This window comes from Halictus rubicundus, chromosome 16 (assembly GCF_050948215.1).
Source record: "Halictus rubicundus isolate RS-2024b chromosome 16, iyHalRubi1_principal, whole genome shotgun sequence".
Lineage (NCBI taxonomy): Eukaryota > Metazoa > Arthropoda > Insecta > Hymenoptera > Halictidae > Halictus > Halictus rubicundus.
Window position 1 is genome coordinate 2,115,365 of NC_135164.1, and position 18,582 is coordinate 2,133,946.

The 18,582-nt window shown below is 32.0% G+C and overlaps 2 protein-coding genes across 2 annotated transcripts; both read left to right on the forward strand.

The window, feature by feature from the left end:
- Positions 1-1,396: 1,396 nt before the first annotated feature.
- LOC143362261 (uncharacterized) lies at positions 1,397-14,897 on the forward strand. The gene is made up of 9 exons (XM_076802265.1): positions 1,397-1,769; positions 2,077-2,413; positions 2,625-2,890; positions 2,986-3,081; positions 3,343-6,858; positions 9,025-9,367; positions 9,499-9,788; positions 9,884-9,979; positions 10,240-14,897. Exons 2-9 carry the CDS (start codon positions 2,256-2,258, stop codon positions 14,073-14,075), a joined length of 8,601 nt encoding a protein of 2,866 aa, XP_076658380.1. The 5' UTR covers positions 1,397-1,769; positions 2,077-2,255; the 3' UTR covers positions 14,076-14,897.
- A 535-nt stretch (positions 14,898-15,432) lies between these two features.
- On the forward strand, positions 15,433-18,569 carry Bhd (folliculin). The gene is made up of 7 exons (XM_076801624.1): positions 15,433-16,205; positions 16,597-16,702; positions 16,844-17,118; positions 17,193-17,305; positions 17,388-17,717; positions 17,805-18,039; positions 18,109-18,569. The coding sequence occupies exons 1-7, from the start codon at positions 15,901-15,903 to the stop codon at positions 18,248-18,250; spliced, it is 1,506 nt and encodes a 501-aa protein (XP_076657739.1). The 5' UTR covers positions 15,433-15,900; the 3' UTR covers positions 18,251-18,569.
- Positions 18,570-18,582: the final 13 nt, after the last annotated feature.

Here is an 18,582-nt window from a genome sequence, read left to right on the forward strand (position 1 = left end):
AGAGGAAGAAACGCTCAGTATTTTGGAATTCAAGTAATTGTAGACACTTGTATGATTCTGTTATATATACTACTTTGACAAAATTAGAAAATAAAAATTATGTGGCGTGTGTAATACCGTACAAAGCAGTTTCAGATGAATGATAATGTGTTCAGGAACTGTTACGGCAATATGTAAGATCACCCTGTCGATGAAGTATCGAATGCAGTTTATGACACGAGCGACTGGAATCCACCTCTTTTGAGGAGTTTCGTGCACACTGCATGTTTAGCCTTCCTTTAATTAGGTTTGGAGGCAGGTCTCTGGAAGTTGTGGATGCATTCGCTTGTACGGTCTGGCTTGCGATTCAATAGCGATTGTTAGCGTACCATAAAACTCCAGATGGGACACAGAACACAGGTAGGTGTTCTGGGCGCTAAGTCACAAACGCACTAAAGTACTGCAATTGTGGAAACTATTTTGTTTTTTCAATGATCGTCGCAAAAAATTGTTCTTCCTTGAATATGGATGGTACTATGGTATCGAGTTGTAAATGAGTGTTAAACAGAGCTGCAATGCAGCCCATAAAAAATTAGTAGAACGGTGAAATAAAGAGTAAACTAGAATGTTTTCGACTAAAATTATTTAAAAATAGTTCTAATATGTTTTTAAAGTAATCTAGTAAAAATCTTATGGTGCTGAGGTGGAAAAAATATTTATTCATGAAAAAAAAATTTTTTTCAATTAATAATAACAGTAGCTAAATATATGAAAAAATTTAAGATAGTGTTGATGACAATAGCTCATTATTAAATTAATTTTCAGGGTGGTCGCTTTTAAACTTCGATATGAAATCTGTATTTGTTCGATTTTTTCCGGGTTTTCCATTTTTTACAACTAGAGTTTGCAACTACAAAATTGGAAAGAAATAAAATACGTATCATTACAATTAATATTATTCTTAATTTATATTAATTAGAGATTTTGTACCCAAGATTTACATGTTAGTTACATATTTCATATACAACAATTAAGCTGTACGTTCTAATCCTGGTTAAAAAAATAATGTGCGTCCGGTTTTATGCTAAAAGACGACACGGTTATGTTCCAGGAAAGACGACACGGTTCTGTGTCATGCTAAAAGACGACACGGTTCTGTTCCAGGAAAGACGACACGGTTCTGTGTCATGCTAAAAGACGACACGGTTCTGTTCCAGGAAAGACGACACGGTTCTGTGCCATGCTAAAAGACGACACGGTTCTGTTCCAGGAAAGACGACACGGTTCTGTGCCATGCTAAAGCGGCGATGTCACGAAAGTGGGAACGCCGAAACCCCGGGCGTGAGCACTCTCCTATCCTCTCTGGTATATACTATGGATACGAGATTAGGGCAACTCTCTATAGTCATGCTTATCTACAAAGCTTCCTGATAGGCTACATTCTGGCTAATATTAAAAGCTACCCCTCAAAAACCCTAAAAATGGTGCTTTTAAGGGTCAAGCGCACTAGACCGATCTTTTATCAAGTGCACTTGACTCTTTAAGTGCGTCTCTTTTGCTTTTTCAAGGTGTTGTTTTTAATATTCAGTGTCCTTGCAATTTTCGTACACGTATATGTTTATCTACCGGTGTGTGGGTGTATTACACATTTGCACACTGTACGGAGTCAGCACTCTGCATCACTCTACCCCTCTGTACCCTCAAGACTCAAGAGTCCTCTGTACTTTGTGCCAATACTCTGTGAAATTGTGTATAGTTTGAATTCAAACGATTTCATTTTGATTGCCTAGGTACTTGTCATTGTGCCATAATTTGATAGATAACTAAACTAAAGCTGTATAAAAACTTCAAATAGCAAGATAGACGTAAAATCAAGTTTGTTCTTTTACAGTATTTTATTTATATATGCGCACGCGGTTTATCTGATTACTGACTTTACAGTCAATTTTGCATTGAACATACTGTAACTGCGTGTATACACTAGTTTCAGGTCGTGTGTTATTACACAAAATTGTCTCTTAAATCTTTGTAACGTACAATTTATAAAATCAGAACCGATTTTTCTGTTTTGTATTATTACATTCTTTATATTCGTAGGTTGCAGATCTCGTAGTGTCGTCCGTTTATCTTCGCTACGTCACATATTTAAAGCCAAATTGCAAATAAAATGAATCTTTTTTTGAATAGTAGCAATATTCATTCTTAATAGCAAAATTAATAATATACAGTCAGTGAAAAATACGGGACGTCGAATAGATTCTTTCAACAATTCTACTATGACTGAAAGAAGTAGAACTTTACGTTCCAGAAAAAATTCTGCTTCATCAGACGTTTTAGAGATACCAGATAAACATGCTGCTATTGTCACAGCTAAAAAAAGAAGTAAAAATATGTCTAATATCAGTGGAGTCAACAAATCTGATGACCAAACTAGGTACATACTATGGTTTATATTTTAGTATCATAGTTACTTATTAAATTGCCAATACTATACAAAAGGAAACAGGCAATAATAACAAAAAAGTATTTAAATTAATCAACATGAAATTGTGAAAACATTCAATTCTTTTAAAGCTCTGTATGTGGACAAGTTTTAATTCAATTTGCTTATCATGTTTGAACTATATTTGTTATACTATGTTTAGAAAGAGACTTACAAGAGCTGGCTCTGAATCTAAGATGACACCGATTGTAACAAGACCAACACGTAGAACCAGAGCTAGTTCTACAGAATCAGAAGCTATAATGGAGGATAATGCTTTCGAAATACATAACAGTGGATTAGTGCATAGTACTCCAGTTAATACCAGAAAACAAAGATCTATGTTACCCTTAGAAAAAAAAGAGAAGATGATTCCTTTCGTAGCATTGGATCGTATATTGCCTAATGTTAAAGAAGTGAACGAAACAAGTATGGAGTTGTTCCAAATTTTTAATGTATTTGGGATAAGAACATTTGTGCTAATGATACATATATCATATTAAATGTACCACATTAAATTTCAGGCTCAAAAAATTCCACTACAGAGAAGCAAAATAAATCAATATCCATTTCAAGTTCTGAAAGTACATGCATAGAAGGGACAGAAGCTGATGTAAATGGTGATGTTAATTCATTCAACTATTACTTTCTTATTAATTGCTTTTATTGTTCTTATTATGCTATTAAGTTTACAAAAATTCTTTTAGTTTCTTTTTAAATACAGTTTTCTTTGAAACTGAAAATTAATATTTTTAAGATGTACTATTTTCTACAATGAATGCTTTGTTAAATTATAGTAAATGATATAATGTTGAAAAATGATTTTATCGTGTTAATATAAAAATTGAATTATAATTTATTTATATTTATAATTATTACAGTCAAAAAAGAACATACTGATATCACAGAGAATCCTTTTGCTAAGACACTTCAGGAGAACGAAACCGATATGTCGATTAATAAAATCACATTGTCAGAAATCAGTGAAAAAAGTAAAAGTGATTCTACAAACACTATAACTCAAATGAAGACAGCCACACTGGATGTACCAAAAACACAATCTCGAATTTCCACTGAGGTCATACTTAGGAAATTACAACAGAAAAATGAAAGTTCAACAAATAATTCAATGAAAGAAGATGATGAGCATCTCAGTAATAAGGAAAATCGAGCATCCAATATCATTGAAGATCCTCAAAATGAAGATGTCACAGTTTCTAATATATTATCACAAAGTCCACAACCACTTATTGTTAGTGACGTATGTACTGAAAATTCAGTTAAAGAAAATGATGAAGATAATACGCAGAATTTAATAGTAACAGACACAGAATCGTTAAGTGAAACTCCACTTAGTGACAGTATAGGTCGGAGTACTTCGTGTATAGAAGTATGCGAAGATTTAAGTTTAGATAAAAGCGTTCAAATTCTGGAATGTCCAGAAAATGTAAATAATATAAATGCATTAAGTCCACTTAACAATGATCATGATGCATTGCCCGTTAAAATACGAGATGATTCAAATCAAGATGGAGGCATTCAAATCCAGAAATGTGAAGAAAATATAATTGTCACACTTACCGACAAGTGTTTTGGATTCGACGATAACAAGAAGGAACAAATGCAGCACATTACTTCAGAAGATGAAACAACTACTACAGATAATAATGATGAAATGCGTTTAATCTTAGAAGCGGAAGAAACTGCGAATGTAGATGAAGAAGAATCGAAAGAAGTTTCTTCAACTCAGATCGCGATTGCAAATGCTAAATGTGAAGGGAATAATGAAGCTGGAGTGTTGAACACACCCGAAAACCTAAATGACACAGGTGTCAAGGAATATTCTAAATTGTCTGATATGTCCATAGATGAAATATCTACATCCTTGATGATATCAATGGACGAAACTACTACAAATAAATTACAAGAGACTGAAATGACTACAGATGAAACTACTACAAATGATTTACCAGAGACAGAAATGACTACAGATGAAACTACTACAAATGATTTACAAGAGACAGAAATGACTACAGATGAAACTACTACAAATGATTTACAAGAGACAGAAATGACTACAGATGAAACTACTACAAATGATTTACCAGAGGCAGGAATGGCTGCTAAAGTTCCTAGTCATGAAAGTATAACGAAGGAACCTTTCAATGTTCATACACAGTCAAATAATTTTGAACCTGTAAATGAAAATGAAAATAATATAACTACTGCGATTGAAAATAGTCACTCTTCCAATGTGGCACAGTCCTCGGAAAAAGTAGACGTAACTCATAATACTTCTAAAGTCGATACCTGTTTGGCATCAGAAGAAAAATCTATAATTGATTCCAATTCACAGAATGACATAGAGAGGAATGAAATTCCTGAAACTGTTCAAAAGCAGGAAGAAAAAATGCAAGTTGATGATAATCTTTCTGATGCACATATAGATACAGACTTATTTCAAGATATTTCAGCTGATGAGTGGAAAGAAAGAAATTCTGAAACGAATTTTGTGCACTCAATGTCAACAGAGAGGTTGGAAAACGAGAGTGAGAATGAATGTGATGATTTTGTTTTAGTAGACAAAGAAGTGTCTCAATCAGCAGAAAATATAAATATTGGAAAGGGAAAGGAAGCATTCGATTATGATTCAGACGATACAGTTGTACTAAAAGGACAGAGTGATGTATTGACAGAAAAAACAGGAACTGGAAAGATAAAAGATACACAACAATCTTTGCAGCAAGAAGAAATTATCGCGGTAGAAGCTAAGTCCGAAAATAAAAACGAACATATGGAAAAACAGACAGAAGAATTACAAAATGCAGAAAATGTATCTATGAGAAAATCCATAACAAACGAAGTTTCTAAACAATCTCCACTCGGAAGCGATACACCTATTGAAAAGCCAGTAAATAAAAATTTAAAAAATGAAATTGATAAAAATGTAGGTCTATCATCTACTGAGTCACCTTCAAATAAGAGAAACAGTAAAAGTAAACTATCCGAAGATATGTCGAACGAGCGAAAATCTCTTTGCAAATCAGTAGAAAAGTCAGATAGTGAAGTTGAGGAACCCAGTGAGGCTGACATCGATTCATTGAATAAGTCACCTATTGCTTCGCCATCAAATGTAAGTGATTCGAACAAAACAGATGAAAGTATGGACTCGGACATTGAAAGAGAATATAATCTTCAAGGTGTGGAAGTATGTAAGTTTTCTGATGATGATGTACCAGGAGATGAATGTAGGGCATCGGAAACTGAGTCATCAGATCCGGATGATAATGGATCAGATCTGGCAGATTTTGTAGTTAACGATGATGATGAGATTTCTGAAGAAGGAGTCGATTCAAGTGAAATTGACGAGGAATCGTACAATGGCCATGATGATAAACATCGAGAATCTGATAAAGATCCAGTAGATGAAGAACGTGGAGAAATGCAAATGAAACATGAAAGTGATGAGAAAACAATGAAGAATGGAAAACAGAAAAAGATCGATAGAGGTACCTTTAAAAAAGAAAAAAGTAAATCTAAAAAGTCTGTGAAATTAAGTTTGGATAAAATTACTGAAAGTAATAAGAAAATTACGAATCCTGAAAGTGGAACAATAGATAAGAAAAGGAAGAGGAATAAGATAAAAAGATGCGTTGAAGAACAAGAAATTGATGAGAAAGAACTAGATAAAGAATTTCTGAAAGTACAGATACACGAAGAAATCGAGAGAAAGGTAACTAAAAAAGGACAACAGAAAAGAGGTATGGAAGAAATTGTTCAAGGAATCCAAAGTAAATGTACAGACTCTCGTAAAAAGGAAAAAAGTAAACTAAAAAAGACAACAAAATTAGATTTATCTGAAATGTCAGAAAGTGGTAAGACTTTTAAGAGAAAATCTGAAATCGAAACACGCAATAAGATAAAAAAGATAAAGGCAAAGGATAATGATAATACAATGCAAAAAGAAAACGCTATACCAACTTGGAAAAGGTATGAAAATCCGACAGTTAAATCTAATAAAATGGAAGTATCGAAAAAAAGGGTAAGGAATCTTTTGGAAGAAGTTGGAAGTAGTTCCTCAAATATTACCATGAATAAATCGAAAAGGAGAAAACTATTAAGTTCTGAAGATCTGCCATCATGTTCAATTCTTGATTCATTTATTGAAAAGAGTGACATTAATGTTAAGCAAGACTTTACTTCGTTAAGTGTCTATGGAAGTACAACTAATTTTTATGTTACTAATATTCAGAAATTGAAGAGAAGGAAAAATAGTTTGGAAGTACAGTTATTTAGACAGAGAATATTACTCAAAAAAAGGCGTCTTGCAAATTATACAATGTTTTTGGAAAAACAAAAAGCTTTGTGTACACACAAATTTATTACTAAACCATTTTAAGTTTTTAACTTAAATTTTAACATGTTATGTACTATTGTTATCAGGCAGATGAATTTCAACAGCCTTAAAATTCTGTTCTTCGTTGTTTAACCTTTTAGGTTTCTGTGAAAACTGTGTAAAACTGTAAAATAATTCTTTTGTTTTCTAATACTCTATAAAATGTGCTTATGTAACTATAGAGGGAGAAATGATCTCATTTAGATAAAAATTTTTTAATAATTTAATTGAAAGTTCTTTAGGGTATAAAAATTTATTAAATAATTATTGTGATTTTTATACTTCAGTATAACTAGGCATAATAACCAATAATTACTCTCATCCAGTGTATCGTTTTAACTTTAATCTTTGAAAATGTTCCACAAACACGGACTTAATGAATTTGGAAAAAGGGGGATTCCATAATAGTTTTAAAGGCTATTTTCGAAAAATATTTGTTTTTGTATCTCGAATGAGTAAGGCGCAAGTAGAATGTTTTATAATTTATGATGGATCATCGACTACTTTTTGAATATGTTGCCTAGTTATTTTGTTAAGTTACTAGTTATACACTTTTATTACTATAAATTTGCGTATTTAAATTGTTGCGTATTCGCCGTTTGTTGTGCAATTGCTATTGAATGATTTAGTTTTCTATCATATTATAAGCATACATTGCAAAAGTAATGCTGAATTATCTAGCTCACAGAGATGGAGTTAGATCCTGGTGAGCATCCGAGAAGAAATAAGACCAGTCTTTAGCGTCGTAGTTTCATTTCCTAATAATAAAATTTAATCACCGAATAATATTAATCGCGCCTACTACTCGTAAATGTGCTACCAATTCTATGATACAATCCTATACTAAAAAGCTTTTGTAAACATAAAACGCTAAGAATAGTCGCTAATTTTAACTTTATTAAAAATTTTCAAACAATATATGTATATGTATTTTGTTTTATAAAAGAAAAAGTCGATGCTTCTTGCAAAATATAAATTAAAATTAATGTAAATAAATTATTTTTTATAATAAAATTTGCATCCCTTTAATTTACGTATACAACTTTTAAGTTCTTTTACATTTTTCAAACTGCTCAGAATAATGACATTTAATAAAAACACAACACATACATTTCTACATATCAACAATTGGTTTCAATAAAATGACATACATATTTTGTCTTTTGATGTGTATAGTTTTGCAATTTATACTGTATTATTAAAATTATGGTACTTCAACCATTTTCTATAAAATTGAATATACTACATTCAAAGTGTTGTTTGATATATTTTGTTCTTCCATTAATGGAAGACTGTAAGTATGTGTTGCGAGCTGCGACTTCATATTTCATATCTCATATACATATTATAAAAGGTTATAATTCTAATTCATTTTGCTGTACCGTTTAGTCCATACATCCACAGATTGCAGCAGTCATTTGTACTATGTAATTTATTACAACTAATGATGTCTCGATTGTGGTATTGAATATCATTGAAAAATATATTTAACATTATGTGATATTGTATTAAATTGTTTTTGTAAGAAATACATTTTTTTGTTAATCTAACCACAATATTTTTTCTGAAACCTATTATTCGTTAACCTGGGGTAAAATTATGATTAAAAAATAGGTGTGTAATTGTATTTTGATTATAATATTCTTAAAAACATTCTTAATATTCTTAATATCGTTACTACTTATTCTGAAATTTAAATACGCGCGGTATCGTGATTATCGTGATTACTAAGATGGCGACGACCTCGAATAGGGCGACATCACTATACATATTGAAAACATCTTGTGTACAGTTGAATCAAGTTGAATTTGGTCGTTAGCACATGTGTATATCAAAAACATTTTTTAGTTCCAATTTTTGATTTTCTCGTCACTTAATAAGAAACTTAAGCGACAACATGTCACGTTATGTAAAAAATTCAGATGGAGAAATAGATGCGAAAGCAGGTTTGTACTTTCTCATTTTTTTACTTGCATAAATAGATATGCGCACGCGGTTCGTGTGGCTACCGACTATTACAGTCATTTCCACGTCGAATATACCATAACATTTGTATCAGATCGTGGTGATATTACACGGATTTGCCTTTTAAATCTTTGTGACGTACATCTTAAGAAATTTGTGTCGATTTTGCTTTTCATTAATACTACGTTTTTCAAATTCATAGGCCACAAAACTCGCGGTATTGTCAGCACAGAAACAGTTGATTCTCCATTACGTCGCAGTTCACGAGTCAAGTCTGCTGGTAAACATAATGAATCTTCTCCTGAGTCACCCTTAAGCGACAGTAGTAATATCAGTAATACACAGTCAGTCAGAAATATAAGACGTCGAGTAGATTCTCTGAACAATTCTGTAATGACTGAAAGGAGTAGAACTTTACGTTCCAGAAGAAATTCTGTTGTATCGGATGCCATAGAGACACCAGATAAGACTCTTGCCACACCTACAAAAAGAACTAGAAATACTTCTAATAACGATGGATTCAATAAGTCTGATGACCAAACTAGGTATATACTAAGTTTTATAACAGGCATGGGCAACTGATTGCTCACAAGCGCTGGTCTGTTAAGCTGTTACTTCTACCACACATGTATTTAAATAATCTTTAATTTTCCAAATTTAACTTGTATGTATTTAGTTTTAGCAAGAGACTTACAAGAGCTGGCTCTGAATCTAAATCGCCAACAATTACAACAAGACCGACACGTAAAACTAGAGCTAGTTCTATGGGACCAGAAACTGTCGCAGAGAACAATGTTGTAGAAATACATAATAGTGGATTAGTGCATAATACTCCGGTTAATACCAGGAAACGAAGATCTATGCTGCCCTTAGAAGCAACTGTTATTGAAGAACAAGAAGAGAAGATGATTCCTTTTGTAGCATTGGATCGTGTATTGCCTAATGTTAAAGAAGTGAACGAAACAAGTATGGAGTTGTTCCAAATTTTTAATGTATTTGGGATAAGAACATTTGTGCTAATGATACATATATCATCTTAAATGTACCACATTAAATTTCAGGCTCAGAAAATTCCACTACAGAGAAGCAAAATAAATCAATATCCATTTCAAGTTCTGAAAGTACATGCATAGAAGGGACAGAAGCTGATGTAAATGGTGATGTTAATTCATTCAACTATTACTTTCTTATTAATTGCTTTTATTGTTCTTATTATGCTATTAAGTTTACAAAAATTCTTTTAGTTTCTTTTTAAATACAGTTTTCCTTGAAACTGAAAACTAAATTTTTAAGATGTACTATTTTCTATAATGAATGCTTTGTTAAATTATATTAAATGATATAATGTTGAAAAATGATTTTATCGTGTTAATATAAAAATTGAATTATAATTTATTTATATTTATAATTATTACAGCCAAAAAAGAACATACTGATATCACAGAGAATCCTTCTGCTAAGACACTTCAAGAGAACGAAACGGACATGTCTATTAATAAAAACACATTGTCAGAAATTAGTGAAAAAAGTAGAAGTGATTCTACAGATACTATAACTCAAATAAAGACAGCCACACTGGATGTACCAAAAACACAATCTCGAATTTCCACTGAAGTTATACTTAGGAAATTACGGCTGAAAAATGAACGTTCAGCAAATAATTCAATGAAAGAAGATGATGAGCATCTCAGTAATAAGGAAAATCGAGCATCCAATATCATTGAAGAACCTCAAAATGAAGATGTCACAGTTTCTAATATATTATCACAAAGTCCACAACCACTTATTGTTAGTGACGTATGTACAGAAAAATCAGTTAAAGAAAATGATGAAGATGCAGGCAGCTCAGATAATACGCAGAATTTAATAGTAACAGACTCAGAATCGTTAAGTGAAACTCCACTTAATGACAGTATAGGTCGGAGTACTTCGTGTATAGAAGTATGCGAAGATTCAAGTTTAGATGAAAACATACAAATTCTGAAATGTCCAGAAAACGTAAATAACATAAATTCAGTAAGTTTGCTTAACGATACTGAGGATCAGAATGCATTGCCCGTTAAAATACGAGATGATTCAAATCAAGATGGAGGCATTCAAATCCAGAAATGTGAAGAAAATATAAATGTCACACATACCGACAAGTGTTTTGGATTCGACGATACCAAGAAGGAACAAATGCAGCCCATTACTTCAGAAGATGAAACAATTACTACAGATAATAATGATGAAATGCGTTTAATCTTAGAAGCGGAAGAAACTGCGAATGTAGATGAAGAAGAATCGAAAGAAGTTTCTTCAACTCAGATCGCGATTGCAAATGCTAAATGTGAAGGGAATAATGAAGCTGGAGTGTTGAACACACCCGAAAACCTAAATGACACAAGCATCAAGGATTATTCTAAATCCCCTGATATGTCTATAGATAAACTATCTACATCTTTGATAATTTCAACGGATGAAACTACTACAAATGATTTACAAGAGACAGAAATGACTACAGATGAAACTACTACAAATAATTTACAAGAGACAGAAATGACTACAGATGAAACTACTACAAATGATTTACCAGAGACAGAAATGGCCATGGAGGAAACTACTACAAAATATTTACAAGAAACAGAAATAGCTAAGGATGAAACTACTACAAATGATTTACAAGATACAGAAACAGCTAAGGATGAAACTACTACAAATGATTTACAAGAGACAGAAATAGCTAAGGATGAAACTACTACAAATGATTTAATAGTTACAGAAACAGCTAAGAATGAAACTACTACAAATGATTTACAAGAGACAGAAATAGCTAAGGATGAAACTACTACAAATGATTTACAAGAGACAGAAATGACTACAGATGAAACTACTACAAATGATTTACAAGAGACAGAAATGACTACAGATGAAACTACTACAAATGATTTACAAGAGACAGAAATGACTACAGATGAAACTACTACAAATGATTTACCAGAGGCAGGAATGGCTGCTAAAGTTCCTAGTCATGAAAGTATAACGAAGGAACCTTTCAATGTTCATACACAGTCAAATAATTTTGAACCTGTAAATGAAAATGAAAATAATATAACTACTGCGATTGAAAATAGTCACTCTTCCAATGTGGCACAGTCCTCGGAAAAAGTAGACGTAACTCATAATACTTCTAAAGTCGATACCTGTTTGGCATCAGAAGAAAAATCTATAATTGATTCCAATTCACAGAATGACATAGAGATGAATGAAATTCCTGAAACTGTTCAAAAGCAGGAAGAAAAAATGCAAGTAGACGATAATCTTCCTGATGCACATATAGATACAGACTTATTTCAAGATATTCCAGCTGATGAGTGGCAAGAAAGAAATTCTGACAAGAATTCAGTGCACTCAATGTCAACAGAGAGGTTGGAAAACGAGAGTGAGAATGAATGTGATGATTTTGTTTTAGTAGACAAAGAAGTGTCTCAATCAGCAGAAAATATAAATATTGGAAAGGGAAAGGAAGCATTCGATTATGATTCAGACGATACAGTTGTACTAAAAGGACAGAGAGATGTATTGACAGAAAAAACAGGAACTGGAAAGATAAAAGATACACAACAATCTTTGCAGCAAGAAGAAATTATCGCGGTAGAAGCTAAGTCCGAAAATAAAAAAGAACATATGGAAAAACAGACAGAAGAATTACAAAATGCAGAAAATGTATCTATGAGAAAATCCATAACAAACGAAGTTTCTAAACAATCTCCACTCGGAAGCGATACACCTATTGAAAAGCCAGTAAATAAAAATTTAAAAAATGAAATTGATAAAAATGTAGGTCTATCATCTACTGAGTCACCTTCAAATAAGAGAAACAGTAAAAGTAAACTATCCGAAGATATGTCGAACGAGCGAAAATCTCTTTGCAAATCAGTAGAAAAGTCAGATAGTGAAGTTGAGGAACCCAGTGAGGCTGACATCGATTCATTGAATAAGTCACCTATTGCTTCGCCATCAAATGTAAGTGATTCGAACAAAACAGATGAAAGTATGGACTCGGACATTGAAAGAGAATATAATCTTCAAGGTGTGGAAGTATGTAAGTTTTCTGATGATGATGTACCAGGAGATGAATGTAGGGCATCGGAAACTGAGTCATCAGATCCGGATGATAATGGATCAGATCTGGCAGATTTTGTAGTTAACGATGATGATGAGATTTCTGAAGAAGGAGTCGATTCAAGTGAAATTGACGAGGAATCGTACAATGGCCATGATGATAAACATCGAGAATCTGATAAAGATCCAGTAGATGAAGAACGTGGAGAAATGCAAATGAAACATGAAAGTGATGAGAAAACAATGAAGAATGGAAAACAGAAAAAGATCGATAGAGGTACCTTTAAAAAAGAAAAAAGTAAATCTAAAAAGTCTGTGAAATTAAGTTTGGATAAAATTACTGAAAGTAATAAGAAAATTACGAATCCTGAAAGTGGAACAATAGATAAGAAAAGGAAGAGGAATAAGATAAAAAGATGCGTTGAAGAACAAGAAATTGATGAGAAAGAACTAGATAAAGAATTTCTGAAAGTACAGATACACGAAGAAATCGAGAGAAAGGTAACTAAAAAAGGACAACAGAAAAGAGGTATGGAAGAAATTGTTCAAGGAATCCAAAGTAAATGTACAGACTCTCGTAAAAAGGAAAAAAGTAAACTAAAAAAGACAAAAAAATTAGATTTATCTGAAATATCAGAAAGTGATAAGAATTTTAAGAGGAAATCTGAAATTGAAACAGGTAATAAGATAAAAAAGATCAAAGCAAAGGATAATGACAATAAAATGTTAAAAGATAACGCTGTGGTGATTCGTGATAATCGACCAACAGAATGCAGTATGATTGAGGTGTCGCAGGAACGCGTAAGACGTCTTTCGGAGGAAGTTATCAAAAATCTTTCAGACCTTCCTATGAGAGTATCAACGAAACGAAAATTATTAAAACCTGAACGGGAAAAACTGCCATCGCGTTCAATCCCTCGTTCAATGCTTAAAAAGCGTAAAGTAAATGTGGAGCAGGACTTCATTTCGTTAAGTTCCTATGGCAGTACAAGTAATTTTTATGTTGCGGATCTTCAAAAGGTGAAAAAACCGAAAAAGACTTCAGAAGTGCAGTTATTCAGACAGAGAATGCTCAACAGAAATCCACGTCAACCTATTTCACATTATACAATGTTTTTGGAGAAGCAAACGGCTTCGAATAAACATTAATTCAATCGTAAACCGTATTAAATTTCTAATTTATGCTATATATCATTGCCACACGGTAGATGAATCAGTAACCCAAGAATTCCTTTTTTTTTTAATTTTGAAGATTTTAAAGGGCTTCAAATAAGGTGGAAACACTCTGTAATGCATGTTTTCATATCTTATATTTCATATCTTAAATATCCTAAAAAATATAGAAGAGGTAAAATATTGAGTTATAGTAGGCGTTTTGCACTCTATACAACGCGACATGTTTAAAATAACGATCGAAGAAATACAAATTTTTAATCATTTTGGTTCATCGTTTTATAGGTTGAGTGGCACTTTCGAATAATTATGGCAACAATTTTTTTGTATCTGTAAAGAGTATTTTAATCCTAAGAGTCGCACAGTAGCTAAAGGAATTGCCTGGAACTGTAACCGAATTATTTTACAAGCTAACAAAGTTTAAAAATCGTCAGAATTGTAGGATTAGTGAAACTTGCTTGTTTGGTTTCTGTGAAACAATTTGTTGTGGTTTTGATACATTAATTTGTTTATGATTAACTGTAGATAATAGTTATTATAATTTAGTAAAAAGTGACGTTTAAATCAGCTTGTTAAATGGAACGTTTTACAAATACGAACTCAACAAATTTTATAGAAATGATTTTTGTAATGCGTGTGGGAGAAGTTTTCGAGAAGTGTTTGTCTTCTTTATTGAAAGAATTATCGCAACGTTGTATTACAGTTAAGTAAGAAAAATGTAAAATGATATTAAAATCTGTGATGTCCACTTTGCTTTATAAGGTTCTGTTTTTTACTATACATTATTGCTGTGTATTAATCGACTAATGCCAAAGTACTACCTAATCATTTAATTTGTTACTACAGAAGAATATGTAAAAATACTTTGAAAGATATATGCTTCAATGTGCATTCCAAAAGAAATAAATCTCGTCTTTTTGCAGCAGGTTCATTTCTTAATAGTCAAGCAAAACAGTTGCGTTTACCGCGTAGACTTTTTCTAATGTGCTACTTTGTGGAATTTGAAGATAATTCTTCTCCAGAATTATTCATGTTTAAGTGGGTCAATTTCGCAAAACTTTAGACGATTGAAACTAATATAAACGCTATTTATCACAGTTTGACTCCACTATAAACGCCATAAAAAATATTTTTGTGCAGTTTTTATCATGGCTCTGATCGATGCTTTTATAATTAATATCGCAGCTGCAACATAAACGTATCTTTAGGTGCAGATCGAGAACGAAGCGAGATCTCAACCTTATGTTCAGAACTGTAGTTTCGAATGTTACCCATATTTATAAGGAAAAAAAATTGACCGACATTTTAATCGTGTTACGTGTTGCATGTACCTTACGATGAATGGCCTGTTGTGCTATGCGAATGTGTATATTTTTGTTTTACATATGCGGGCAGGTTCTGAAAATTAAATGTGTTATGTGAACACACTTCATCGGGACGAAAGTGTAAACGTGTATAATAGACATATATAAAAGAGACAATCATAATGTCACGTGCTTTTGACTTGTCTTCATTCTTGTCTTATCGCGTGAAAAAGCTAAAAAAAAGTTGTATGTTCTATTTTAAAAACGTGAACTGTAACTAGATTAGTGATAAAGTTAAATTTTGTCGTTACAAGTGTTTCATTTGCAGTCGATACCGCAAGCAGAGGTTAGGTTGGAAATTGTAATCCTAAATAAATATCTTTCACGATGATTTAACATGTACATATGAAAAGATTTGCATATTGTGATGAAAATTAAGTCGGTATTAAAATGATTCTGTATGTGGAGCAAATATTTTTATAACATACATATAAAAAATGAATGCTGTGATCGCATTATGTATTTTTTGTGAATCACACGGACCTAAAGTGATATTCACGACCCAAACGTATCGTAATTATGATAATCAGAATACAGAGAAATTAAAATTCTATGGGCCTAAGGAAATATTAAGACGTAGTCAAAATATATTGGAAGATGAACAGTATGAATGCGAAGGATGTCAAAGCATTGGTAATGTGAAGTATTTGAGTAATGAACATGAAACTAAGACATCATTCCTTTCTGCTCAACAATCGTTAACTCAAGATATTTGGTGCTTATTAAAACATGCATGTTTTAGGTATAATAACTAAAATATTATTCACTATGAAGTTTTAATCCTTTGTGGTCCTATATCAAGTCTGACTTAACATTGAGTTTCCTTTTGACTAGTAAGTTAAACTAGTTGAGTTAGCCTTGACAAAGTTTTTCCTCATTTTTAATCGATGTCCGTGGTTTTAAAAATATTTTTTATACTATTATGACTGCACATGTTAAGTTCCTTTTTGTCTTCTATTCACAATTTATTATTTGAGGGGCTTAGAAGTAGGATATTAGAAGAAACTTTATTTGATAAGTGAATTAGTATATGTTAGTATACTCACTGGATATCTTTAGTATACTTACCTAGGACTGCAAAGGGTTAATAACATAGTTGCATGCATTACTATATTTTAATTTCCTTTTTTAAGGAGTTTAAGTTGCGAAGTACATCCTGGGAGAGAAGGTGTTTGCTATTTTGGAGATGAATACAGGGGGCATGTTTTAAGTCATACGTTTACATTAAAAGATGCCCAGGTGAATTATGCAACGAAAAAGCATGTTTGGTAGCTATTACAACAAATTATTCCAATCATCTCAATAATAATATGTTTAAAGTTTAGAGACTCTTAAAAGGAAAACTTCATCAATACAAAAGATTACTTGTGCTTTTTGTAGGCAAGAGGTTTCAGAAGGTGGTGCAGTTTCATTGTTTTCATGAGGGACAAGCAGTTTCTCTTAAACATGTGGCCTTTTTTAGTTGACAATTTAAAAGAAGTGATCAGAGAATTGCAAGACTTTGCAGAAAAAAAATATACTGCGGAAGAAGCAGAATGTCCGCAGAGAGTTGTTCGTCTTACAATGGTTAATAATGGATCAGGATCATATAGAAATTCGCATAAACAACCCAGGACGTTTTGTGAAATAACTAATGAGAAACATGTTTTCATAAGGTCCGTTTTATATTTGATATATGCTATGCACTAGTGTTATTAAATAAACTGTTAACAAATTATAATTAAATCAGAATTCACATGTGGCTGGTATGGATTCTTAGTGCAGGAGCAAGACATTTCATAGAAATTTTTCCTATGAGCTTGTTAGACGACGAATTAAATTATGATTTGGAACATCAAATTGGTTAGTATCTTAAAACGTGCTGCATTTCAGAGAATTACTTATACCTGTAGTTATGATATACCAAACAATATTTTCTTTTTAGAAACTGACGAAGGATTCACCTTAGTAAATGCTAAATTACCTGTTCACTTAAATTTAACATCAAATGAAACTGAAACAAACTCAGAGTTCTTAGAAGTCTCTGGGAAATCTGCCACCGTGATACTCAAAGATTTAAGATCCATACTGGGAAAGGACCAATTTAGACAACTTTTATATTCTAGTTTAACAGGTGTTCAAATTTTAGTCAGGGGTCCAAGTTTTGAAAGGAAGGAGTCTTTGTATGGACTTAGTTCTCTTATTCCATGTGCATGTCGAAGAGTCAAAACTCAAGCCACAGAATATATGGATCCTAACAAGTGTAATTTCATAGGTATCTAGATATTATTGCAAATTATTTGCATTAAAACTGTACCATCAGAAGTATTTTAACTTTAACCAACTGTATCATTAATTTCAGGTGTGGATACATCAGTGGCAGTACCCGTACCATGTGCAAGTGTATGTAGATTAGATATTATTTCTGATCAACACAAAATTGAAAATGCAAATTCACACATTGTTAGATGGACAGGCACATTACCATTAAAACTTCCAACATTGCTAACAAAAATTGAAAAGTCACTTGATAATGAGAAACTAGGGAATTCGACATTGAAAGCACACTTTGCGGCGTTACAAGAAGAATGGGCAAAGTATGTTTATTTTTACATTTTACAAATATTTTAAAACAGTTATGTCTTATATTTTTATTGTAATTGTAGCATTGCGAAGGTTATTCACGCTATGCGAGGTCGTGGCCATAGCGAAGATCTTTCAGGACTTATGCTTAGCTTAGGTGCTGGTCCTCATGATAAAAAATTACTAGATGCTTGGTCGATGGGTTTACCACCAAACCCCGCTTAATTTTCTAATTAACTGAACATATATTATACATTGTAGAGTATTATTGGGTAATATATAATCTAATATAATATGTAATTTCTTGTTTTTATTTTTAATTTGTTTTTTCAATATTTATATATTCGAGGTTGTGCAACATTTTTTTATTTATAATGTAGTTGAGAAACGAGGGTTAAAACTTAATGTTAACATAAAATAAATTATTTTACATACATTGCTATAGTCTGAAAATGATAATATCTATAATATCTGTAATAATATCTATAATATCTACATAATATGTCAATAAAATTATACCAAAAATAAAGTTTTATAGAAGTTACTTCGCTTTACTT

Bases quoted from the DNA above. Each gene is read 5' to 3' on its own strand.
- LOC143362261 (XM_076802265.1), top strand. From the start codon at position 2,256: ATGACTGAAAGAAGTAGAACTTTACGTTCCAGAAAAAATTCTGCTTCA. The intron at 2,414-2,624 runs GTACATACTATG...TACTATGTTTAG, and splicing joins AAATCTGATGACCAAACTAG to AAAGAGACTTACAAGAGCTG. The intron at 9,368-9,498 runs GTATATACTAAG...GTATGTATTTAG, and splicing joins AAGTCTGATGACCAAACTAG to TTTTAGCAAGAGACTTACAA.
- Bhd (XM_076801624.1), top strand. From the start codon at position 15,901: ATGAATGCTGTGATCGCATTATGTATTTTTTGTGAATCACACGGACCT. The intron at 16,206-16,596 runs GTATAATAACTA...TCCTTTTTTAAG, and splicing joins TTAAAACATGCATGTTTTAG to GAGTTTAAGTTGCGAAGTAC. The intron at 17,119-17,192 runs GTCCGTTTTATA...TAATTAAATCAG, and splicing joins GAGAAACATGTTTTCATAAG to AATTCACATGTGGCTGGTAT.